The sequence below is a fragment of the Centruroides sculpturatus genome, unplaced genomic scaffold (assembly GCF_000671375.1).
Source record: "Centruroides sculpturatus isolate CEXI.00-Female unplaced genomic scaffold, Cexi_2.0 scaffold167, whole genome shotgun sequence".
Lineage (NCBI taxonomy): Eukaryota > Metazoa > Arthropoda > Arachnida > Scorpiones > Buthidae > Centruroides > Centruroides sculpturatus.
In genome coordinates, this window is record NW_019384372.1 from 780,218 (window position 1) to 807,356 (window position 27,139).

The window sequence follows — 27,139 nt, forward strand, 5'->3', positions numbered from 1 at the left end:
TGTTACATTGAATTTCTTACCGTTCGAGTTGATTCTGACTGACTGAATGGCGTCATTAATAATTTATGTATTTATGAACATCTATATGAAAATTCCAGCTTTACATGAATATTATATATGATAGATATGTCTACTTCATATCTGAATAACTCTGATATCAATCAAATAAAAAAAACACACTCGTTAATTATGCATGAGAGATTATTGCTTGATTTATTTATATTTTTACTTCAAAATTTTCAAATTTAAGGCGTTAAAAATACTTTAATTTTTACATAAATTACGCGGTTTTGACTACGAAAAAATATTTTTTTTTTTTTTAAATTTTGATGTTATTTACATTATACGGGGAAAGTCGGACAACATATGAAAATCGATAAAGGAAAACAAACTCCCCCCTTATAAAATTAAATATTGAATGTAAAGTAATAAAATTTTTAAAATTTTATTAAAATAATTATAAATTAAAATTTTAAAAATTCAAAAAATGGGTTTAATTAGTAAGAAAATAAAGGGGTAGTCTAAATGCTTATGCTTAGCTTTAATTAATGCTTATACAGTTTTAAATTGGATATAAATCAATAAAATTTTACAAATTTATTAAATTAAATTCATTAAATAAGCTTAATTATCAAGCAAATAACGAGAGAGCTTATAAATGTTGATATAATTTTGCTAAATTTGATATATTTCCATGCTAAAAATCCAAAAATTGAGTGTAAAGCAGTAAAATTTTATAGATTAAAAGTAGAAAAATACAGAAAATAAGCTTAATTATCAAGCAAACGATGAGATAGTTTATAAACTTTGCTTAAAACTAAGCAAAAATTAAATTTATAATTAATATCTGCCTATATTACACATAACAAAACTAATTCTTCAATTTTATAATTCTAATAAAATAAAACGATAAATTTGATTAAAAATAACGAAATTATATAAAATAATTACCAAAGAGCAACTGTAAAATCTCCAGTAAAACGAAGTGATTGCATAAAAAGATAAAAGTAAAGATCTATCAAAGGCTTATCTATATGATGCATTCATTTAAACATTAATATAATTGCCTCCTTGAGGAACAGATAATGATAGGAGAAATTTCAATTCATTTTTATAAAAATTCTTTCCAAATTAATTATGGATTTCCTTTTGATTAAACTCATCCCCGGGGTAGCACTGGACAGAAAATTTAAAATTTTACATTTACAAAATATACCAAAACAGCATCTTCCATGTTACATCACAATCAAAATTCACTTAGAAAATTGAAGAATTTTTTTAAATTTCTTTTAATACTTTGTAGCGGTGTGGATGTATTTAATTTTAAAAAAAGAATTCTTTTTATCCATAAATAAAAATTCCATTAAAGTGGATCAATATACGAAAATATAAAGGAGAGAATGGGGGAAAATGAAATTTTTTTTCTTTTTTTGGTGGAATTGGAGAGGTTATAACATGTCAACAATGTTAGGTTCGCTTCTAAGAATTTAGTATTCTACGAAACTAGAACGTCAAAAGCAATTGTCGACTATTTCTTTAAAAAAACAGAACAGACTTTTTTTTATCGACCAAATGAAAGTTGCACGCGATTTCTTCATCCCCTCTCATTTCCTCTCGAAACAAACGACATTTAGCCTGCTTTATTCATTCGATAATCATTAACCGATGTTATTACATAAAAATACATCAGTACATTTTTTACAAAAAAGCCTTCTGTATCTAAAGAATTAATACTAATAACTCTACTTTCACTATTTCTGGTTTATAGTAGTTAAAATTTACTTGTAATAATTACCTCTCTCTCTCTCTGTAAATACAAACCCTACCAGGATTCATTTCTTTTACACGAAAGTACTTTTTTCCTTTTCCTTCTTTTACGTGCTTAAGCTAATTAAATACTTGCATGCTTAAACTAGTTGAAAACTATATCTAATAGGGTTTATACATACGTACGTAAATCCCTAATTTTCTTTGACATGAGAACTTTTTTGTGTTCTTTTTTACATACTTAAACTAATTAAACGTTTCTATGCATAAGCTGTCTAGTAGGGTTTGTACGTAGATGCACAAACCCTACTACACCTAATTTACTTTGGCACGAGACCATTTTTCCCTTTTGTTTACATGCTTAAACTAATTAAACCCTCCTATGCATCAACTATTAAAAAATTGTTTAGTAGAGTTCGTGTATATATATATATATATATACAAACATTACTACATTTAATTTTCTTTACCCCTGGAAGCATTTCTTCTCTACTTTTTAATGCTTAAGCTAATTAAATACATATCTAAACTACTAAACCTTACGTTTAGTAGGGTTCATATATATGTATATAAGCACATACGAATCCAACCATTTTATTTAAACTTTTTTTATACTTAAACTAATTGAATGCTGACATGCATACACTATTAGAAAATTACGTCTAGTAGGGTTTATATATACAAGTCCTACAAGATTTAATTCCTTTAATACGAGTAAATTTTTTCTATATTTTTTTTTCTTTTTTTTCTATTTTTTTTTCGTGCTTAAACTAATGAATACCTAGAAATTCGATCGAATGCAGTAAAATAATTACATTCTACTATACAAGAATTCTTATCGTTCTGAACGAATTAGTAAAATTATATAATAATTTTATGGATGTTTTATAACAGGTAATAGAAAGCAAATCATACTAAGCTTCTTAGAAAATAAAGAAAAGAAAATTAGAGAGCTAAAAAGAGGAAAAACAAAGAATTAGATAGATAAAAGGAGCAAGAAATAAAGAATTAGAGGGAGAAAAAGTGCTTATTTTATTCTAAAATTCTTCAAAAATATCGAACAAAATTGATTATTCCTCAACTAAATATCGAGAGAATAAAAATTCGCATCATATTTGCCTTTATATTTACTCTCGTGTGTATAATTTCTAATGATTAAAAAGCAATTATTAAACTTTAAACAGCGGAAAAATATACAAAATTACTATTATTATTAAATTTAAAACAAAATAAAATATTCAACACTTTCTTAAATATATAAATACCATTCGAAGTATTGAGTTAAATTATCTTATCTCGTATATATTTACCTAAAAAAAGCTCATACTCCATAAAGCATTTATACGTTCATAAGTATTTATAGTATTAATAAATACTAATTTGTCATCATTATTCATATGACATATCAGTATTCGTATGAAGAAGCGTTTATAATTAGCTAACACACGAATATGAAGCTATCTACATATATTAAAATTTACGTTTGCTATGAATTTCTTCCTCCCCCTTTTTTGGGGGAAGAGGGAAAGAGAGAGGAAGAGTTAGGAGATTAATTTTTTACTATAAATATCGCACAAACTGCAAGTAAAATTTACTTATCACAACGTTGCAAACTTTATAAACATGAATAAAAAATTTTTATATACCTTAGAAAAATATAATGTTTAAGGTTTAGAGTTACTTTTCTCGAGTTTATTTATTTGGAGAATCTTTTAACTTACTAAAAATTTAATATTATTCAAGAATATTGATTAAGAAATATTATAAAACGATTTATAATTTGTTTTAAGCCACGCTCCATCTGATCGTTGATTAAGTAATTGAGTATAATTATCAATCTGTAACGTAACCAGGAGGGCCCCGGGGCCCGGTCCCCTTTTAAATGTGACTATATACTTATACACGTTTATATATTAATACAAAATCTAAGACTTTATTCTTCATCTACAGAGTTAGTGGTTTCATCCATAGTGGTACAGAGATAAAAGTTTGCCAGTGGCGCGTTATAGATTCATGGGTGCCCCATGTACTGTACAGTATTGACTTCAAACATTTGTGTTCGATAAATTTTGGGAAGAATCCCCCAGTATCCTCGTTAGTTTTTAACGCAACTCACTTCTGTGCCATACCTGCAATCTAGGGTCTTCAGATATAGTCCAAATTTAAATTTCGATATTCTTAGTACAGCAATGAGTTTATAAAAAATTGGTTTGAGGCCCACTTTTGGTGGGGCCCTAGGCAATTGCCCTTTTTGCCCATAGATCAATGCGCCACTTGTTTGCACGTTCTAATTCGAGCCACCACATAATATCGGTTTTACTTATGCCACTGTGACGTTTATTGCTTAAAATAATTATCTTTGAAGGAAATCATTTATTTTTTTAAGTTTCTGACTTAATAAATGGAAAATTTTGTAAGTTTTTTCCAATTTCATTCACTTTTAACTTATCAAAAGTTTATTATTATACAGGAATATTATTATACAATTTATTTTTTAAATATGGTTACAATTATTTTTTTAAATAGATTTTTCTTCCTAAATAAATAAGAGATGAATTTAAAAAATAAGATTAAAAAATATATACAAAAATTTCATGAAAAATACAATTTACGTGTTACGAAGAAACGTTAAATTTCGCTAGAAATGACTTATTTCCTAGAATTAAAGGTATATTTTTACAATAATTTCGAGTTTATTATGTAATAAATACGTTATATGAAGTTTATATTCCTTTTTTTTCTTTGTTTAAAAAAATCGATAATTATCTCTCACCTGTTCCAGTCGGACATTCTCTATGGTGAAATTAAACCATACTCTATATCGGGGATTCGCTAAATCCGGTCGGATGTAAAGATCGTATTCAAATTCCGAAACGTAGTCCACTTTTCCTAAGTTTCCTATAATCACAAATACATCTGGTTATAATTCTGAAAGAACGAATTAAGTATTAAAATTAAGGTTAATGATGGATTGAGTGCCGTGATGTATCCTTCGATCTACTTTGGTAATAAGGCTTATAAAAGTTTTACCGAATCAAAGATAACACAGTTGTAGTCCCTTCTTTGGCCCCCCTCTCCGTTCAGCTATTACTGATGCTAATGGCACGACAGATAGGGGAATAAGTTCTTTGTAGTCTCCTGAGACTATGTTAGATAGGTTTTTTTTCCTCTCCCCCTTTCTCCCCGAACTTCTGCAGTTAATAGTAAGATAAATACGATTTTTTTTTTGCATTTTATTGTACATCTCCCTGATATCTGTACAAAAATACCTCTATTTTAAATCCTCCCAAAACAGGAAAATTGCTATTAAACGTGATTCTAGATATGAAAATATAGTAAATTCTTACGATTCTCTCCGTAATAAAATGTAAAATACATGTAAAGTAATTAAAAACACTTATTTTATATAACATACTTATAAATTTTTTTATAACATTATAATAAAATAGCATGCAATCTCTTAGCATCCCTAAAGATGATGCAACTCTTTCCATCATTACGGATGCTATTAAACCGGAATAGCAAGAGTTGCGTGTTATTTTATACGTAATTACTGTCATTACTAAGATAAATATGATATTTATCATTAAATTTTACAAAAAAACTAAATGATTTTTTGCATTTTTACATTTTTAAAGCATGAAATTTTGCTTTTGTATACAGCAATTAGCTTATATCTTACTGAAACTTTATGAGTTCGTATCATCTACACATGAAGACGGATTTGACGTAAGGTTAAAATTTTGAATTTTTTTCAAATTTTTTAAAAATTGTCATCACCGTAAAGCGCCATCTAGGGTCGAAATTTAGCAACAAAATTTCATTACATTTTCGAATTTAGATAACAGACAAACAAATGTATCCGTTTACCTAATGCACAAAAATGCAGAATCCGAACATCGTTAAAAATAAATTTGGATGTTTGTGGCATTTTTTTTTTAAAATCTTCCAGCAAATTTCTATAAAAGAAATATCTCGTTACATAGAAAACTCCTTAAAACCTAAGCTAAAAAAATCATTTTTTATGAAAAAATATATTTTTAAAAATGATTTAAAATTCGAAATCTTTATTAAGCATTTTATTATGAAAGTAGGGAAAAAAAAGCTTTAATAAAGTTTAAAATTTTAAATATCTTGATTGTTTTAAAGGGCTATTATTTTTAATAATTACTCTTTATTCTTTATCTCTACTCATCTTTAAAGGCATTTTTCTTGGATGCTGGGAGATTGATGCTGTTTACTTCCTTATTTAATAAGAGACGATGGATGTTAATGGCTAAAAGCTTTCCTTGCATATGATTATGATAATGTCTTATATTGTTTATTTTATATTAAGCTTAGTTTATGAGAAGCAAAGAGAAAGCGTATCTTATCATCTTCCTTATCTGGAAATTCGATCTTTTAAAATGATTTCTCCTGTGATGAATATAATTATAAAATGGCTTCACCATTAAAAATTCACTGATTAAACAAATTTAATTAACCTTATTTTCGAGCTTATGACTATAATTTATTAGCTAAGTAAATGCTAAACTGGTATAGTAGACATATTTAAAAATTTGATACAGTTTAAAAGCGTGGAAGTGTAGAACTTGTCAGTAAGTTTAATAACCTTTTGCGATTCTATATATAGAAAATTTCCATAGAAAATAATATAATTTTGTGTACTGTTTTTATAATACGTACAATAGATTAATTATATTTAAAGGTGTATTAATATATATTCAGGGTGGCCCATAAGTCGGTTAACAGATTTATTTGTTCTAAGGTTAATTTTGGTCAATCCTGTGTAAAAGTCAACGATAAAAATCTCTTTTTTAATATTATGTTTTAAATAATATGATTTATTTTACGTATAAATCGATAATTTAATTAATTTTATTATATTGATATATTAAGATAAAATACATAGGCTACACAATAACGTGTATAAATATTATTTATAACTTAAAGAAAAATGTAAGTAAATAATTGAATATTTTATTTAAGAAATAAAATTTATTTATGCAAAATAAATGATATTCACAGCATCCTCAGCAATAATTATAATGTTTAAAGTTTACTTTTTAAAGGAAAAAAAGTTTTCCATGCATTTATTCAAGTATCTTTAACCCAAAACAAAATCATTCCGTATAAAAAAAGAAGAAAAAAAAGAAAAAAGATTACATTATTAATATATAAAGTGGCCGATACATATATATAATAAAAATATATAAATATTCAGAGAATCTGTGAACAAGAAAGTATTCATCCAAATCCTTTCGATCCAATAGAGACTAGAGAGAACATAAATTCCGTACCAGGTGCGTTCGTTTGATCAGATCGATGCAGATTGGCTATTAGAAAGACCTGGATAAACCCCAACTTCTACAAATTACAAAATCGATGACGTTAGAAAGAAGAAAGATGGATGAGTAAAGCAATGAGAGAGATGGTGCCAAGCATCCACTACGCGCTTCTCCTCATTTCTCACTCGATGTCTACTGCTCCAGTTGGAGCCAGATTGTCCAGTTAGCGCAAGTCTTCAATTGCTTTAACATCTGCCAAAAGTGAAGTAGAGACCATCTGTACCTATGGATTTAAGATTCTGTACCTATGCATTCAAGATCTATGCTTAAGAATCATTTATATCCATACACTTAAAATAACCATTTGTCTTTTGAATCAACTACAGTTATTGATTCCGAAAGATTTCTTCCTCCTCCTCTTCCTCCTCCCTTTTCTATACTCCAACTCCAATTCTTCCTCCTTTTTTTATTATTAGTATACAATACAATATTTTCTAACGCCTTAAACGGTAATTAATGAATATTTACGCTTATAAATTTAATTATTTTTAAAATAAATTTTGCTCTTGGAGAGAAAAAAACACAGAAAATTCGATAATAACGTAGAGATTTAGTAAGGGAAAGCAATGAAACAAAGGAGAGAAAGAGGAACTATACCTTAATGATAACAAAGTAAAGAGAGCAGACTAATGGATGATTCAGTCTACAAATGGTTTGATTCTAATACAAAAAAAAGTATCGAGTAATGCTAATGACATCGTTGAATATTAAAATATTTGATTTCTATAGTTCTAAAAGTTTAGTTAGATAATGGTTTCTACGATTGATATCATAGAAAAATGTATATACATAGATACATAACACAGCGTGTGTGTGTGTGTGTGTTGTACAGAAGGAGAACAATATTGATTATTTAATCACGTGTCTTTTTTCTAAAATAAATTATTAGTGCAAGTTATTTCTAATTGTTTTGCAAGTTATACAATTTTTTAAATGGAAAATATTTATAATAAAGAATATTTTATAGATATAAGTGATTAGGTAAATTGCATTACCGATGCTAAATAAATTTCCAATTATTTTGTTTGGTGTTGGCATCGGTTGTTTAATAATTTGATTTAGCTTTGATGTCGCCTTGTCTGGACGTCAAAGTTAATTTACTCATATAATATTTCCATAAATAATCTTAATTAAATGTGAACAATTTGTTCAGTAAATATTGAACAAATTACCAAATAAGAGGAGAGTTATGATCTGTTGAAATATAGATCAACTAGTTGAGAGAGAGAATTTTTATTTAGTTTCTCTACACTATATAACGTCATATTGCTTTCGATTTATTGTAGACAAACATGTTTTATCGTGTATTAAAGCTATATGAAACGATTTCGAAATGGCTTGGCTTGATAATTTTCTACAAAGGTTTTAAGTCTGACACGAGAGGAAATTTAATTACAAACTGGACAAAATTATTTTGTTCTATGAGTAGAACTAGACGTTAAATTCAAAAGAGTTGACAGCTCAATTTCATCACAATTAAATGAAATTTTAACAGAAAAAAAAGGTATATATAATGAATCGCCATCCCTTTACGTGATGTAAAACGCTCAATCAGACATTATAGTAGATCGGGAATTACAAGTCTATTTAACAAGTAATTTGGAGAAAGGGGTGAACGCTATCGAAGAAGACCCGTTAAATCGAGTCTGTTTTAGAAACATACATTAATGGCGAACTTAAAAATATGGTTAAAATAATATTGTAATTTATACGGACTGACTCATCGATCCAACCTTTTAGCACGGTCGCGAATAAAATAATAATAAAACAAATATTTTAAATTTTTTGTCCGTTAAATCGGGGTGTGTTAAATCGAGAGGATAATATATTACGTAAAAAAAAGTTTTTCCAATTTTTATTAGTGAAAGTAGCATAAAATATGACGTCTTTAAGGTAACTTTACTATATAATTTTCTTCATAGTTAATTGTTAAAACTCACTAAAATATTACCCTTTTTTAGGGGGGAGAAAATTCTCGCCGTTATAAGTTTATGACCTCTCACGCAATACTCATTATTAATGCTATTTCACATTTAGGTCATTGTAGATCTTCTACAAAAATAGAAGAAGAAGGGGGAGGCATAAAAAATTGATTTATGGCGATTTTCAATTTTCATTCTTATTCTTTATATATATATATATTTCTAAATTTATAAATTTTATTTATTATTTAAATGGTGCCCAAGATTAACCTTGTATATTTATAGAAGTTTTTAAAATGTTAAATATGTAATGAAAGGTGTAAGGTAGTGAGAGGGAAAAAGAAGGGGAAGAGGGAGAAAATAAATGTGAATCTCTGACATACTATCTAAAAAAAGAAGAATTATTTATAGTTTGGTTTAGCCTGTTTCATATTTTAATGTTTCCCGATAAAATTCAAAGTAAGAATCATAAAATATAAATTTTGGATATAAAAAACATAAAATTATACAGCGTGAATCTATATGGGGATAGATATACATTTTATAACATTGTATTGTGATGGATAATAAATAATTATTTTATTTATTTATTTAATATTTTTGCTAACTCAGCATCCTGTAAAATGCCCGAATTTTATTTTAACTTAGAATTTTTTAGAGTACAAATAATAATAATAATAATAAATTGCTTTAAATCGTAGCATTCGCTTGAAATAAATGTTATCTCTATATTAAGGTTTGGTCAATAAATGCAATTTTATGAAGAAAATACTTAAAGTATGAAGGGTAATAATGGTTTTGATTACTTAATATATAGAATTTAGCAATATAAAGTACATAAAAGTGTACATATTTAGTTTAGAATAAAGTTTGAAGGATAAAACGAGTTTCCAAAAGTAGATAGGGTGTAATTTAGAAGCAATTTGTATAGGTTTGTTTACAAAATATTAAACCTATTTATATATAAAATGAGAATATACAATTAAAATTTTATTTTAAATTATCCCAATTCTGAAATAAATAATATTTGTATTTTGTACACAAAACTAGATAAATTGCAATTTATATACAACTTATCTGGCTCTATATACGATATACTAAACTTATTTACATAAAATATAATGAAATTTAAGGAAAATATAATTAAAATTAGTCCACTTAAAGCCCACTTTAATTGAGTATCAAGTTTTCAATAGTTAAGGAGTAATTTAAAAGTACAGGCAAACCTCTGAACTGACTGGAACATAAAAAAATTGACTGTTGTTTAGAGGTGGAGTTTTTGAAGAAATGGCCGCTGTTTAGAGGTGGTGGCCTTTATTAAGGGTTCGATTGTATTTAAATGTTTACATAATTTCAGTTTAAAATAATGATAAAATAATGATAAAAAAATGTTTTAAAATTATATATTANAAAAATAAATAAAAAAGAATATTCCATCCTTTTCTTTCGCAAAAATTGTACTCAAAACAGAAACAAATCAATATCAAAGCGAGTTTCTGTAAAGAACATAAATTATATGAAGCTTAAATAACCTAATTTGTAAATTTATAGTATGCTTAGAAAGGGATAAGATTTATTGATATAAATCATTTTATTTCTCTAACTTCGACTGCTTTAAAATAGGATTTTTATTCTTCCAATAATGCTAATTTATTTTAAGTAATCTAAACTATAAAAACTGAATCGTGCATCCAATAATGGATACCTTCTCGGGAGAGCTACTGGGGGTCCTTTCGCTCCCTCCATTGAAGGTATGCTTGCGGAGTATGCCACCGAAAATAAAAATATAATAATATATTTTTGGGGAATTATGAAAAGAACAGAAGAATAAAGGGGCGTGAAAGATGGGGATAATGGGGGAGGAGAGCCAGCCTACTTGACTGGCACTTTGTATGAACTATCAGTATCAGCCATAGGTAACTTATTATGCATCCCCTCTTCACAAAATTTTATTTAAATTGTTTTTTAAAAAGTTTATCTATCTTAATAAATTAAATTTAAATATTAAACGCATTTAAGAATGCATAAATTACATTTAATATAAAAAAAAATCAAGCAGAAATGTAATATAAAGAAGCTGCTTATCCGGGGAGGAAGACTTTCTTTTGAATTTTTATATTAACCACCCACGTTATGAAATCTTTCTCCCTCCTTGATATTCTGATTTGAAAGTCAAAATCTTTCTCATTGACATGCGTAACTTTATATACCTCTAGGCAATGTTGTATGTGTGATGCATAGTAATAAATGAAAATGCACCCATGCCTTACAAAAAGTATTTATTCCAATATGTAGAACATGGTTAACCATGTATGGTTGGCGGATCCAACTGTAATAATATAACTTTGTCTAATAGTTTCTTAATGGAGAATATAAATTGCCCTTATAAGAATACATTAAATGCCCTAATCAAATTTGTCGTGGACGATAACAGCTTTTACGTGAAGATATGACGTTGTTTCGTTTATAGCATAGCAATACCCTTACACTCAAACGGCTTCGGTTTTATAAAAATAAAAAATATATATATATTATACATCTTTACGGCTGAATTTTTTTATACTTTTAAATATTTTTTAATGATTCTCGGTATTTTTAATAAAAATCGTGATAATTTTAACGATTTTGTTCGATTTTTTTAAGGGTTTATACTGAATATACTCTTTTAAAAACCTCTGTGATTAAGAGTAAAAGATGATAGGTGGGCCTTACCCAGTGTCAGATTGCCCGTTAGGCACCGCCTCACATGCCTAGGAACCCATGATCTCGTATCTAGAGTCTCATATGATACCATATGCTTAGGGCCCCGGGCTCCTAAATTCAAAAATTAAAGCAATTTTACCGTGTATCATAATTTATAAATAGTTCTATGGCTACAGTTAAACGTTATTAGCTTACGATGTCGTAAAATTACGTAGAAGGGCCCCAATATATCTGTGCCTAAGATCCGGAAGATCTTAATCCACCACTTTCCTTACTGAAGAAGCCTGGTTTATAGATAGACATATTGGGCACGTACTCAAGGACCTCCGTAAAAAGAAAATAATAAAAATGAAATTTAAAAAAAAATAGAGAAACAAAAATAATAGAAACGAACAAAAATTATTGTGACATCTTCACAATGCCGGGTTGCAATTTTTAATTTATTTAATTTAAAATTTATTTTCTCGATCTCAAATTATTTGTGTCTTCCCCTGTACATTATACTTTTTCTGATAACAAAAAGTCATGTCTGTCATCTATGTCACTCAATTCTGGAGAAAATAAATTGAAATCATATAACTTCCGGTTTGCTTCGGACGTTCATATGTAGTTAATTGGGCCATCTTACCACTACAATTTCCACATCTGATCTCCACCTTCATCTATTTAAGGCTATTCTCGAGATTAAGGAAGGACAGACAGACGAACAACAGTGAGAATTTATAAGTCTACAATTTTTCGAAATTGTAGCCCAATAAGGAATGATTCAGGAAACGAAATACAACATGCTATCACTTATAAATTCTGTGTAAATTTAAAGTAGAGAATGCTATAATCAAATTTATTGACATATTTTTATATTATATATAATTATGTATATTTTTTTCTAAATTTATGGCCTTTAGTTTTTATTTGTACGGGCGTTTGTTACTAGAGGAGGCTCCACAACTGTAAGTGCCAGGGCCCCACATAAATAAATTTATTTATTCCTCCCTGCCAAACATGTATAACGTAATGCGTGAAACGTTTTACATAGTTTTAAAGATAACTAAATAAGATATAACCATTTAAACTGGGTAATTTACGAAAAAAGCATATATGACTTCGCCCATTAACTTTAACACCAGTTGGGCGTAACTGCTCTTCGTTAAATTTTATAAATTTTTTATGTACTGATTTACCCATAAACAGCTTAATTTTCTTAAGTATTTGTCACTTGACATCCTCCTTCATATTCTGTTAAGAGTATTAAATTTATTTACATTCTTTATGCAAATTTATGGGCTACAATTTTCAAATTTCAAACCTATACATTCATAATAACGTCTGTCTGCCCTTCGTTTACTTCATGATCGCAGCTAGATAGATAAAAATCGAGACCAGATATGGAAAACTTAGAAGCTGGAGACCCGGACTAAGTGTACGAACTTTCGGTCTGGACCAGAAGTCACGTGATTTTTAAGTTAAAAGATGATTAAAAATTGCAACCCGGCATAATTATGCTCGTTTATATTATGAATATTTAAAACTAACTGACCATAAATAGTGTATAAACATAATTTCAGGTCAGGTCAGAATGGAAAATATTACAAAACGGAGACGTGTTTGTTTCGTTTATCAATTATAAAGTTTACATTAAAAAAAGCAATTTTAGTAAATTTAAAATGATAAAAGCATAAATATTTGCTGTAAAATAATATAATTTATGCTATTTATAAACAATTCAAATCCATTCAAAACTTTTTATTTAAGCGTCAATATGAAAAATTAAACACGTAATAAGTTACCATATAAAGCTAGGTATTTGAATAAATTTATTAAAATTTTTAAAAAGAAAATCGATGAAAGAAATTGATCAATGGTCATTTACAAAACGAAATTTAATATTAAAGTTTGTTTTTTAATAAATATATTATAATTAAAATATTTGAAAACTTTTACTTCCAGTAGTAATAGATGGAAAACATAAATATTGTCAGATGAATGGATAAAATAAAAATAAATAAAAAAGAATATTCCATCCTTTTCTTTCGCAAAAATTGTACTCAAAACAGAAACAAATCAATATCAAAGCGAGTTTCTGTAAAGAACATAAATTATATGAAGCTTAAATAACCTAATTTGTAAATTTATAGTATGCTTAGAAAGGGATAAGATTTATTGATATAAATCATTTTATTTCTCTAACTTCGACTGCTTTAAAATAGGATTTTTATTCTTCCAATAATGCTAATTTATTTTAAGTAATCTAAACTATAAAATCTGAATCGTGCATCCAATAATGGATACCTTCTCGGGAGAGCTACTGGGGGTCCTTTCGCTCCCTCCATTGAAGGTATGCTTGCGGAGTATGCCACCGAAAATAAAAATATAATAATATATTTTTGGGGAATTATGAAAAGAACAGAAGAATAAAGGGGCGTGAAAGATGGGGATAATGGGGGAGGAGAGCCAGCCTACTTGACTGGCACTTTGTATGAACTATCAGTATCAGCCATAGGTATCAATTCACAAAATCATCCTCCACGCCCCGATGATAAATGTCTAAATACGGCCCTGACACTCCCAACAAAGGCCATCTCTAAATGGCGGTCATTTTTTCTAGGAACTTTCTCATTTTATTTTATTTTATTTTTAGCAAAATGAATGCAAAACATCCTCCAAACAACGGCAACAAAAACCATTTTTTAATGTTCCCGTCAGTGTCCGTTATTAAGAGGTTTTATTGTAATAAATTTGAGCAGGAGCGAATAAAGAGATTTAAGGGCCCTACACATTCGAAACTCGTGGGCCCCTGTATAAGAGATACATACTTTATAAGTATTCAAGTCATTTTAAAAATGAAGGCCCATTATAGGCTCCATTTCAGATTGAGTAACGTTTAACCATGCCCTGACGTCGATAATACAAATATTTCAATAATTATGCTTATAGGTGAATTCAAAGTTAGAAAGAGTGGGCAACGTCCCCTCTTGACCAAAAATTTTAAATAAACAAAAAAATTTATGATAAATATATAATGTAAATTACAATAATTACGTAAATATAAATAAATCAAATATATAATAGTTATTTTATATCTAAAACTTGTGCATAAACCTAATTTTATGCACAAATCCATTCTCGATGCTCCTTCCATAATGATAAGTGGATATGTCAGTGATTGTGCTTTTAATCCAATTAAATTATAGATTATATATATATTATAATATATAAATAAATTTAACACTATATTAATTTATAAGCTAATATAAATTTATATCTAAAAATCTATAAAAGAAGACAATGGAGTAAGTAGATATATAGGCTAAATATAATCAATGGCTTTTTTATGCCATTAAAAAAGCGTCTTTATGGGTTTCTATACACATAAAAAAAGGAAAAATAACAAAGGAGTAAGGTATAATTCCTTTTTACATATATAAATAAATAAAATCCATTGTCAATTTTTATTTATTTATTCAAAAATTTTAACTTAAAATCCTATCTCAGGGCCGTCGAGATGGAGGAACAAAGAATTCTTCTCAGGACCCGGAGGAAAATTAAAATCATGAAGTGGTTTCTACCCTATAAATTCACATTTTTACTAACAGAAAATAAAATAGTTAAGATTGTTTTTACATTTTTTTTCAAGAAAAAAAAGATAAAAAGGGCCCACTCTACACCAGGCCCCACACAAGATCTCGACAGCCCAGATCTATCTTACTGATGTATTATTAAGCCATTAAGAAGTTTTTGACATTTCGTATTCCGAACTTTTCTATTATAACATAGGGATTTTACTATGATATTTACCTCCTTCAAAAGAAGCATCAAAAACAAGATGTCCCTTCTTAGCTTTACCGCTATGACCCGGAGGTCTCATTACCAATCGAGCCACATTTTTCACTTCTCCAGTATTTTCACTATCGCTGCTGCTATCTGAAAATACAGAAGAAAATAGAGAAATTTATATATAGAAAGAGATGAATAATGCATGTTTAGTCTACATATAATATATTCTCTTCTAAAAGTAAGATAGAGGTAATTACGGGTAGATTTAACCAAAGACTAAAGGTTTAAATCCTTCTTTTGCTTCAGTTTTCTTCCGCTGGAACTGTAATTCAAACTTTAGTAAATTAATTAAAACCTCAGTCCTGAACTGCCACAAAAGTTATCTTTCATCGTAAGAATAAAAGAGGAATTTGTCTTCATTCTGTCTTGTAAACAATACAAGCTTTTTATCGAAGAAATTTCATTGAAAATTTCCAACCAAATCCTAACGAAATATAAAACTTGACCGAAGATTAACAAGATTTTTCTTAATCTATGCTTCGTGTAACCAATTTTCTATAGTTTTTTTCCTACTGTAACATCACACCGTAATTCATTTCTTCTTTAAGAGTTTAATTAACTCACTCTCCAATTAATTTTCGATAATAAATCTAATTTTAATCTCGGTTTTGTTGTAGCTTTATACGAGTTCTATATCATGAAACTCGTTTATTCAGAAGATTTTTTAAAAAATATCTTTCGACATTTTCTTCCTGTATTTATCTTCCATTTGTTATATCGGAAATAACATTCTTTAATGCATCCGGAAGACTTTTTTCTGTTGTGTTTCTTCTTTACTCCTTGCATTTAGTGCCATTAGCCGAAGAAAAAAAAATGGAGGATTCTTCTGTTTCTTCCGACTCTTTATAATACCGAATCTTCTTTCTCATATCATTCAATAATCAGCCACTCATTGGTTTTTTATTATATAAATTTCTTTTTATATCAACCAAAAACAACTCTAGTTAGTTTTCTATAGGTCTATTTTGCCGCCAAAGTCTATGCTCTTTTCTTTAATATTTTCTTTACGCTGCCGTCCTCCATTGCAATTACATTACAGAGAGCTCCCTAAAGATAAGGTTTACTCCACGTATAATTATACTTTGTAATGATTTCTCTTTTACAGCCCAGCGATTAATGTTTATAATATTATGTTGCCAAGTTTTTTTAATTTTTTTATCTTTTCTTATACAGGCAAGCAAATAAAATATTTGACCCATTTAAAGTTAATTGACTATTTTCTATCGCAACTGAGCATGAAATTTGTTGTAGAAAATACTTTCATGTCTTACTTTTTCTCCGGTATTTGAACTGAATTCTTGGCTTCAATCCCAATCTTTATGGTGTAATATCCTGCTAGAAGAGTTGATTGGATGCCGAAGGATACACAACTGGAGAGTGTGATGTTTGCCTCATAAAACTGCAATTAGCTCTAAACTTCTAATAGTTAAATATGATTACGATTCCTCCCTCTTTTTTATTTTTCTTTATAAAAATAAAAATAATAAAAAAAATTACGTTGTTGAAAGAGAGAAGAAGAAGAATATAAATGCATTAAGTTACCATAAAGTATAATCCGTTTATCTCTTCGCTTAAAGCTATAATTATGCGGATTTTTAAATCTTTCTTAAGGAAAATATACATAAATTAATACAAAATTTATGAGATAAAATTTCTTTATATATATATATATAAAGAGCAGAGTTTATAAATTCGATTTACTCGAGGAATCACTTAAGAGTTTTACTCTGCTGCGATGTATGAAAAAATCCATTTATACGAATTGTTGTGAAGAAGTTGATATTTTTCTGATGAACGATAGGTAAGATCTAATTTAACCTGGATGCCCGAATCATAAAACATCCAGACGGAAACTGCCATTATAGATTACCTTCAACATATGAAATATCGAAAGCTTTTCCGCTTGGAAAATTCCATATAAACCGCAGCTTACAAAAGAAAAAAAAACTAAATAACAGAATCCTAACTTAGAAAAATTAAAAATGTAACCCCGTTAGAAAAATATAATTAAGAAATGTTTTGAATAATTTTAATTCAATTAATTATCCTAGCGTAGCGTTAAATACATAGAATTGAGATTTGAACATGCCAGGCGAAACAAATGTCATGTAATTGCTATACGGCAGTAATGTTATCTAAGGAATGTATGTGGTAGCATCAAGTGTCACCATGTGAGAAATGATGATACATTGGAAATACTGTACGATCAGATACTGAACGTGATTGATAAGATAGTAAATGTGCTGAGTTAGGACATGTTGAACATAGACAAAATTAAATTATCCAAATGAATACGCCTTTTGTACATGATACAAATGGAACTCCATCCAGTTTATCAGAAGGAAAACACTCATCGATCATTAAGTTTTAAAACAAATTTACGCCCCTTCTAACCGTAAGAGAACCATTGCAATTTTGCTTATCGTATCTTACACCAATCATATTTTATGCAGAATTTTATATAGTTTACCTCCATACAAAAATGAATAGAGGAGGAGAAAAAAAATTAAATAAAAATAGACATCACGCCACAATGGCTTACAAATAAAGCATGATTCATCTGCCACCGAACGCATGCGAAGGGGGAATGGAATGTTGCATGTAGCATAGCCACAGCATGAACAACAATAACAAAAACTAGAATAAAAATACTTTATATATATATTTTTTATATATTAATTTTTTAAACTGAAAGGTAGAATGTGAAATTTTTAACGAATAAATACAGCTGAGTTAAAATATTCGTTTTAACGAGGATGAAAGGTGAAGTATAAACAGGATATTTTATGACGTTATCTATAATATTGACATATTCTTATTTCGAAAATCTCTCATCGAGAGATTTGGTCACGCAAGAGGGTAATCACAACAAGTGGCTCGATATTCTTAGTAAACGTTACGAATCTAAACAGACAACAGGTGATACTTTAAGAGAAAAGGATTTATACATTGAATCATATCGACAGAATAAATGTTAAAATGGATCACCGCTAGTTCAATTTTTGACATGTGCATTATGTCATAACGAAAAATTACTTATTCCATTTTTTAAAAAATATAGGAGGGGGGAACATACTTCAGGAAGAGGAATCAGGAATTTCAACTCCAATCCTCTTTCCTCTTCTTTTCTTTTAGAAAAATTAATATCCTAAGTAAAAATAAAAATATCTGTAGTCAAAAGTTTGAAGTGATTCTCCTCTTACTATATTTTATCTAAACGGTCGATCCATTGAAGATTATATATTTTTGGAAATTAGCTAAAAAATTTCTCTCTCTCTCTCTCTCTCTCTCTCTGCAGATCTTATTGCATAAGAATTTTGAAAATAGGTTACATTCAAATACATCAACTCGGTCAATTCCAATAAAATATTGCCTTTTATAGAATTCTTATTGACTGGTGCACGATAGAGAATTTAGTTTGATTCGATAGCAATAAAGAAATGTGCAGTAAGAGGAACCGAGAGTGGTTCTCGAAACCAGATATCCATCCTATATTCTTATATAAAAATTTATAGGTTTTCCCCCTATGAAAATGTTTAAATTGTTATTTTTATCCATTCTCCCTTCAAACAAAATTAATAAAAATTCAGGGCATCTTCTCTGTGCTCTTCATACGACTTATTATTTGGCTATCCACTAAATTTAACTCGAAACTTCCGACAAAATGTACTTTAAAATAACGTCCAGCAATTTATAGATTTTTTTAAGAATTTAAATTACTTATTATATTTTTTAAAAATTATTTAAAACTAGTATATATGAATACATATTGTATATTTCAGAAAAAATAAATCAATATATATATATAATTTAAATATACTGTATCACATAGAAAGGAATCGAAGTAACATATATAGGCCTTTATACACTTAAACCTCGATATAGCGTCCTCCAAAATAACGCCAAAGAGTATATCTTCCCTATAAAACCTTACAGTATTTATGGATTACTATAATCCTGTTCGTTTTGTACAGAATATGTAATTTCACGTCATCTCTTCAGTTTTACAGTAAACAAATTAAAAAAATGACGTCAAATCGACGTAAGTGTGTACAATTTCTAGCCTTAAATGTACGATTTGAATCGATGTACTGTACGTGGTTTACAAGCTTTCAGACTCATTCCTTATTGTTTGGGATAATTCAGTTTAGCGCCAATTTTATATGGTGACGCTAAATCGAGATCTTTGCATAAATTTAAAGTGTGAGTAAAGGTATCTTTGATCGTGATTTTAATTCTTGGCTCATAAATTAATAAAAAAAATAATCATTATATTTAACGCAAGTTTAAAAATTTAATAATATCTTTTAAGAATTTTAATTTCATTTCATTCTAAATAGCTCTAGAGAATTTTAAAATTTATAATATTCATTTAAACTTCATTTAAATAAACCACGATCTTTAAAAATTTATATTAAATCGTCGATATAAATTTTTAAATATAATATATGCATAATTTTTATTTTTATTTTAAAATTTAATTTTAACTCTCATATAAGTTACAAATAATAAATAAATATTTTGAGATGTAAACACGTGTTCTATTAATTAAATATTCGTGATATTCTGCATATAAATAATGATAAAAATTCATGTAAAATGCAGTAAAACTTAAAAATATTCATTAAACTTGTATATACAGTCAAACCTGTATATAACAGAAAGAAATGCGATTCCGTTTTACACGGGTTTTAGTGTTATATGCAGGTTTTAATCCGTTTTACACTAAAACTTGTGTAAAACGGAATCACATTTCTCTCCGTTTTATAAGGGTTTTATTGTATATATTTAAATTAAAGGATTTCAGAAATTATTTTTAGACAAAATTTTATATTTTTTACTTAAAAAAACGAATATTTTTCTACTTATTTACGCTTTTAGACGCCTTTTAAAATATATTTTTAATTTAACTTTTATACAAATTAAAAAAAAATACAAAATATCAAGTTACTAATTAGTTATATTGAATATAAGTAAAGTAATAAACTGTAGAAGACTTTTCTCTTTATTTATTTATTTATTTATTTTTTGTGACCTTTAAAGAAGCATCATCAATAGAGAAGCCTATTCATTATTTATATAGAAGTTAATTACGCCTTGAGTTTATTATACAATAAAAAATATATTCCTTATATAAAAATGTTTGTTGATGTTTCACTTCCTTAATATATTATATCGTAAACTTCAATGTGTTAGTATCAAATTATTGTTGCTAAGTTGCACTTAGCAACAAAGTTACAAACAAAACAAGCAACACACACATTTCTATTCAGATAAACAAAGCCAGGTCTACGGACTTTATTGAAATTATAGAATTTTTATCGTTCGTTTCTCTATTATTTCCCTTCTATTTTTTTCTTTGTTTTTATTATAAATAAACAAAAAAAATTGTTAGTTAATTTTTTTATTTAATTTTAACCGGAGTTAAACGGTAAACAATTCAATTTTTCTAACAAGTATAGGAGAATTACCTAATAGAAGCGCTCCTAGGGCCTCGTCGTCAGGAGGGCCTCAAAAATTACACAGGAAAAAAATAATATACCTTTATAAAAGTGTATATTATAAAGAAAATCTTGCTATTATTTAAGGATTTTATTGTCTTTTTATAAAAAATATAAACAGTTTTACATAAAGACCGTATAACAAAACTGCTCTTAAGGCCTCAAAAGTATATAATTCGCTACTACCAATACGTAAACTCGCTCGGTTGCATAATTATTTTATTTTTAAAAAAATATAAATAAATAATAATTCGGGAATAAATAAGGAAAACATTTATCAACTTCAGTACGAAGCATTCATCTTCTTTTTGTAGGATTTAAGACAGAAAATAATGATTTTTTAATGGATGTAGTCGCGTGTTTAAGTCAAGTATATTTTTCAAACAATTTGATAAAATCATTATATTGACACAATATTGCAGTTAACCATGATCGTGACAATTTAACAAAGATACAATTTCGTGAAAAATCAACCGTGTATTTTTATTAATATTAAATCAATAATTAAATTTTTATTATCTTACCAATCAATTTTAAACTCCTTTCCCTATCTTCATCAGCTTCTAAACACGTTAAATTCCTTCCCTCCGACTTATCTAATGCATAAATAAGTAGAGGATTTATTTAAAGCTGGATATATCCTCCATTTTTTTTGATATCTTTACAGCATTTCTTCATCCCGCTGTGAGCAATAAACACGATCTTATAGAGAGCTATATACATAGTTTAAGTGTGGCATTCACATAGATTCACTAGTTTATGGGCATGGTTGTTTGCCTTGTAAAGATACTAAAGATAAATTATACATTAATTAATTTTACCTATTGGCATATGCCATAAATAACTGTGTTTGTTTCACCACTTTACGGTATGTAACTACTTAATTTGTACTCGCGTTATATATTATGTATTTTGACTTAATAGGAAGCCAACTAATCAATATTAATAAAGGTGAGTTATAAATAATCATATATAACATATATATATATATTTGTTTTTCTGTGCAGAAATTTAACTTTTCAGCATTAAAAATCAGTTTTATATTAAAAAACATCGATGTTTATTATTGTTTAGAACGTATTTTATTTTTTTAGTGTAAAATTTTCAAAATTTATTATAGGGTAAGCGTAATTTTAATTAAAATTTAAAAAATTAATTTAAATTATAAGAATTTTTGGTTATTTCGAGTTCATTCTCAGGTAATAATTCTCTATTAAACATCATTCTACTAAGATGATGATGATTAGTATGATAAAGATTCATCATGCTAAACTCTTATTTCTTCATACTAAACATCATACTTCAGTAGTTTAATATGATGAAGATTCATCATACTAAACTAAGATCATCTTATTACGTTGATGATGATGACGATGATGATGATGTTACATTGATTAATTACCAAACAAACAATATTCTCATCATCATCTTGAAGAAATAAGACTTCTTTAGAAATAAGGAAGAAAATTTTATGGGAAAAATCCTCATAAAATGGAAGGTAGAATAAAGTAGCAACGTTAACGACGTAAACTTTCGTTTTAATTACATAGAAAATTATTTAAACAATAATTAAATTGCTATTAATTAGAAAAAAATTACAAATTTTATTATTTATTGCGACTTTTACCATCATTTTCTAATATATGAAATTATAGAGAATAAATCGAAAATAAAATTTAATGCTGATCAATTGACAAACGCTGTTATATAATAATGCAACAATATTCCTGCTGTTATTCTATAACATTGTGACGTGTGTTGAATAAATTAAGCTAATATATATGAAATTTACTTAATGTATTTTCAATTTATAATTATTTCTTGAACGGAAAAGGGAATTTTTATACATTTATTCAGTTTATTTTTTATATATTTATAACATTGTATAATATACGATTACAAATTCATTATCTAATTATTGTCATTATTTTCGTGAAAATCTGTTTAAAAATTATCAAAAAGATACCAAAAATTACCATACAAATCTATTATAAAATATCATAAAAACACTATACAAACACCGTAAACATCATATCGAAAATACTAAAAATTACCATTAAATCTGATATAAAAATATCATAAAGTATTGTACAAATACCATAAATACTGTACTAAAATACCATACCAAAAATGGCATAAATTACTTTTAAAATACCGAACAAAACTGCGTAAATTATCACAAAATCTACTATAAAACACTGTACAAATATCATACCAAAAGTATTATGATTAATCCCACACATACCATACCAAAAATGCTTAGATTACCATAAAAGTTACTGTAAAAATATTAATATTATGAAATTACCATAGAATCAAATCAGAAACGGCTGAGAGATACGAGGATACATTGCTACTAGCACGAACAATTTCATAATATGAAACTATTGGACGAGAGGAATATAAGGGAGATGTTATCTAAATTATGGTGCCATATTTTAAAAACTTACGTTAAACATCTGTACAAAAATCTTAAAATATTTTACATAAAATGACGTTCCTGTCTCTTAAAGCAAGGAAAAAATACTCTATCATTCTTTTGCATTATCTTATTTCTTTTCTCTTAAACATAGAAACTAATATAAACGCGAGAATAATTGATAAAAACAAGCATTAAAACGGAGGAAAAAATTCGCAAGAATAGATATAATAGATTTACCGAAGAAAAAATAAATTTATACAATTTGTATAAATGGAAAATTTCGATTTTCTACATCCATTTTACTAGAAATTTCGCGGACAGACAATCAGACACACACACATACAAAGAAAATATTTTATAATGATTAAAATGGATTTTTCTATAGAAGGACAAATTGACTTCTATTAAATTATTTTTAAGAATTATAAACTTAAAATTAATTTATTAACCTCCAAAGTTTTGAATTTATACAAGATGGCCCAAAAGTCGGTTAACCATATTAAAGCTTTTTTCACTTAATAAACTACAAAAATAGTTGAATACAAGATCCTTCTAGTGTTCAATACACAATACATACTCGCGAATTGCTTAGTGTAAAAATTAATGTTAACTGAATTTTGGTCCACCCTGCACTTAATTTATTCAATAAATGTCAGAAAGGTACAGTACACGTGTATAAATTTTTTAAATATCAATCAAACTGTTTTATCTTAATAATCATTTTTTCAAATGATAATTACAGTTAATAATATTTAATATGTCATTAACTTATAATTTTCTTTTGACAACATTTTAATAATTATTAAATTTAAATTATTTTTAAAAATTAAATACATTAAAATAGGAAAAACAGAGATAAAATGATTAAGAGTTTAATTCTCTATCGCAAGTTTCCGAGAAATTTCTCGGATAGAAAGACAGACGGACATTCAAAAGACATAAAAATGCATTTATTTTAATGCTTAAAAAAGAATTCTATAAGACAAATTAACTAATTAATCTGGAATTTTTTAAAATTTATATATTTATTTTATGATCAGGATATGAGAGAAATTCAATCATTGAAATCCTAACATCAACTAACTTATATAAAATTATCAGTAAAATTGTTTTATATTTCACAAAATAAGATAAATAAATTATATTTAATTTAATTATAACATTTATGTCCTATTAGTTTAGTTATAGAAACCTATGAACAACGGCCACTGATAGAAATATAAAGAATGGCCATTGTTCGGAGGTTATTTTATATAAAATTATGTTCCAAAAAAAATTCTAAAAAATGGCCACCGTTTAGAGGTAGCCGTTATTGGGAGGAGGCCGTTATTAGCGGTTCCAAATTAAGCATTTAAGATAATATATTGACACAATACTTAGATAAGTTATAAATTCAAAAAATCTAATTTATATTAATTACATTTATAAATAAATTTAATAATTAAATAGCAAAAACATTATATTAATATATATTTTTTAAACATTATTTCTGTTTATCATCAAACAATTTTATTCAATTAATCTTCTTAAACAAAGCTAATATCTCTTGGAAAAAAGCATGATTTAACAAAACCCAGTTAATTTCAATTAACAGCATTCATTAACATAGAACAGAGAGCAAATAAACTTAATTAAATTAATTCAATTTTTCATATATATATATATATATACATCAAATATATAAAGAATATTCAATATTTATATAAAAGGAAAATTTTTTCAAATTCAATTCCGTTTAAACAGGTTACAATTATTATCATTTAGTGATTAATAATGTTCATTAGACGTAGTAAAAATCGCAATTTTTCTATTATTAATTATTATTATTGAATTAGTCAATTAAATTGGGCGATATCTTTCGAAAAGGGGGGAGAGACGGGAAAAAAATCCAATTTAAATAACAAAATAAAAGTTAATATCAATTAACAACATTCATTAACTTATGACACAAGTGTTAAACTTAATTAAATCAGTTCTCTTTGTTAGAGGCGTTACATTTGATTACAACTATCATGGAGCCTCTTATCTCGAGTTAGGTACACATTGTATATGTTACTTTAATTCTTTATCCCATTCACGCAGATGCTGTTTGTCGAAAGATGATGCAATTTTAACGATGCCAAATTGAAAACAAGCATTGTAGAACAACAGAATTTCGGCATTTTTCTCGCCTCGTGGCCCGGAACACACCGTTTAATTTCGCTAAATTTCCCTATCTTAAGAGGGAGAATTATAATTACTATACTGAATTATATTCCCAGCGCAGTAAATCTTCAGATTTCAAAGATTTAATGAGATAGACAGTCACAGAGAGGATGGAGGTAGGCTTACTTAGTTAGCGAGATATCCAGATGACCGAGTGACATCCGGGTTTGGAGATTGTCGAGTGATCATGTGGAAGCTATCTTAAATCCATGTCATCAGTGTGTGGCTAAGTTTAGGCATGTAACTTATCATTATCTTTGGGATATCGTTTTACATCTGGATGGAAAAATATCATCAGGAGATTGAGAATAAAGTATGTCTAACACTTATATTAAACACTTAATTACAAGATACTGATTTATTTTATCATCAAAAACTTTAATTTTATCATCAAAGACCTTATAATTCTAAACTAAATCAGACTATAAACACAGTTACACATCGTTTAACACGCGAATATTGTGTTACGTTCTGTCTAAACTACACTTGAAAGTAATTTAATTTCATTAATTAACTTCTATTATTATAAAATTTACAATTAAATATTTTTAATTATAATTAACTTCATTTTATTTTTTTTTAATTTTTCCTAAACTTTACACAAACCTTATTAATCACGATTACTGAGAATACGTTGATAGGTTGTGTAAAAATTAACGTAAATTGTTAAATATTCAATGAGATTTTCTACTTATTTTTAATAAAATAAATCAAAATATTGTATAAAATTTATTTTATAAGATTTAAAGCTTTCAATTAATTCATTATCACGAAGCTGGGGTTGTTTATACAGAAAAGTATAAATTAAAAATGATGCTGCAAGTGGACTTAACTCGTCTGCCTTTATTATAATTATTATTATAAGTAATTTTATTTGTAGAAATTATAATATTTTGTAAATTGGCTGTCTGACAAACAATCTAGAAATTTTTCTATCGCTTACGTTATATTCTATATTAACTTTCTCTCGTAAACTTGATAAATAATCTTGTTAATATCGGATCATTTATCATCCGAATCGGTAAAGTAAAGTCCTTTCCAGATCCTGAATATCTCTAAATTCTCCTACTAAAAAATAGAAAAAAAATTCTAGAGAAAAATACTCATACAAAATTCAAGTCTGAATACAAATGGTATTTTTAGTTTGTCTTAAAATCTTCTAGAATATCCCCCCAAAAGATGTCAAAATACAATATCCTTAGACTACATTTGCATAAAAGATAACATCAAACGAAAAGGTAATTACAATTTTTTTATTTTTTATAATTATTCTTTCAATATTTAATGGATCGTATGTTACTTTACTTCATGTTTCTGATTATTTAACAGGGGAGAGAGAGGGGAAAAAATTGAAAAATCTCTCCCCCCTCTCTCTTTCTCTGATGCTAGAGAAATTATTTTTATACGTTTTTAAAAATATGAAAATATTGATAAATC

General features: G+C 27.3%; 1 protein-coding gene across 1 annotated transcript in view; it reads right to left on the reverse strand.

Annotated features, from left to right (window-relative positions):
- Positions 1 to 27,139, reverse strand: part of LOC111615192 (cytosolic carboxypeptidase 6-like) — a 141,348-nt gene that overhangs the window by 105,271 nt on the left and 8,938 nt on the right. The window contains exons 2-3 of the mRNA XM_023356604.1: positions 15,536 to 15,661; positions 4,541 to 4,665 (exon numbers count right to left, since the gene is read on the reverse strand). Of these exons, the coding sequence (XP_023212372.1) occupies positions 4,541 to 4,665; positions 15,536 to 15,661 (251 nt within the window). The remainder of the gene's footprint in view (positions 1 to 4,540; positions 4,666 to 15,535; positions 15,662 to 27,139) is intronic.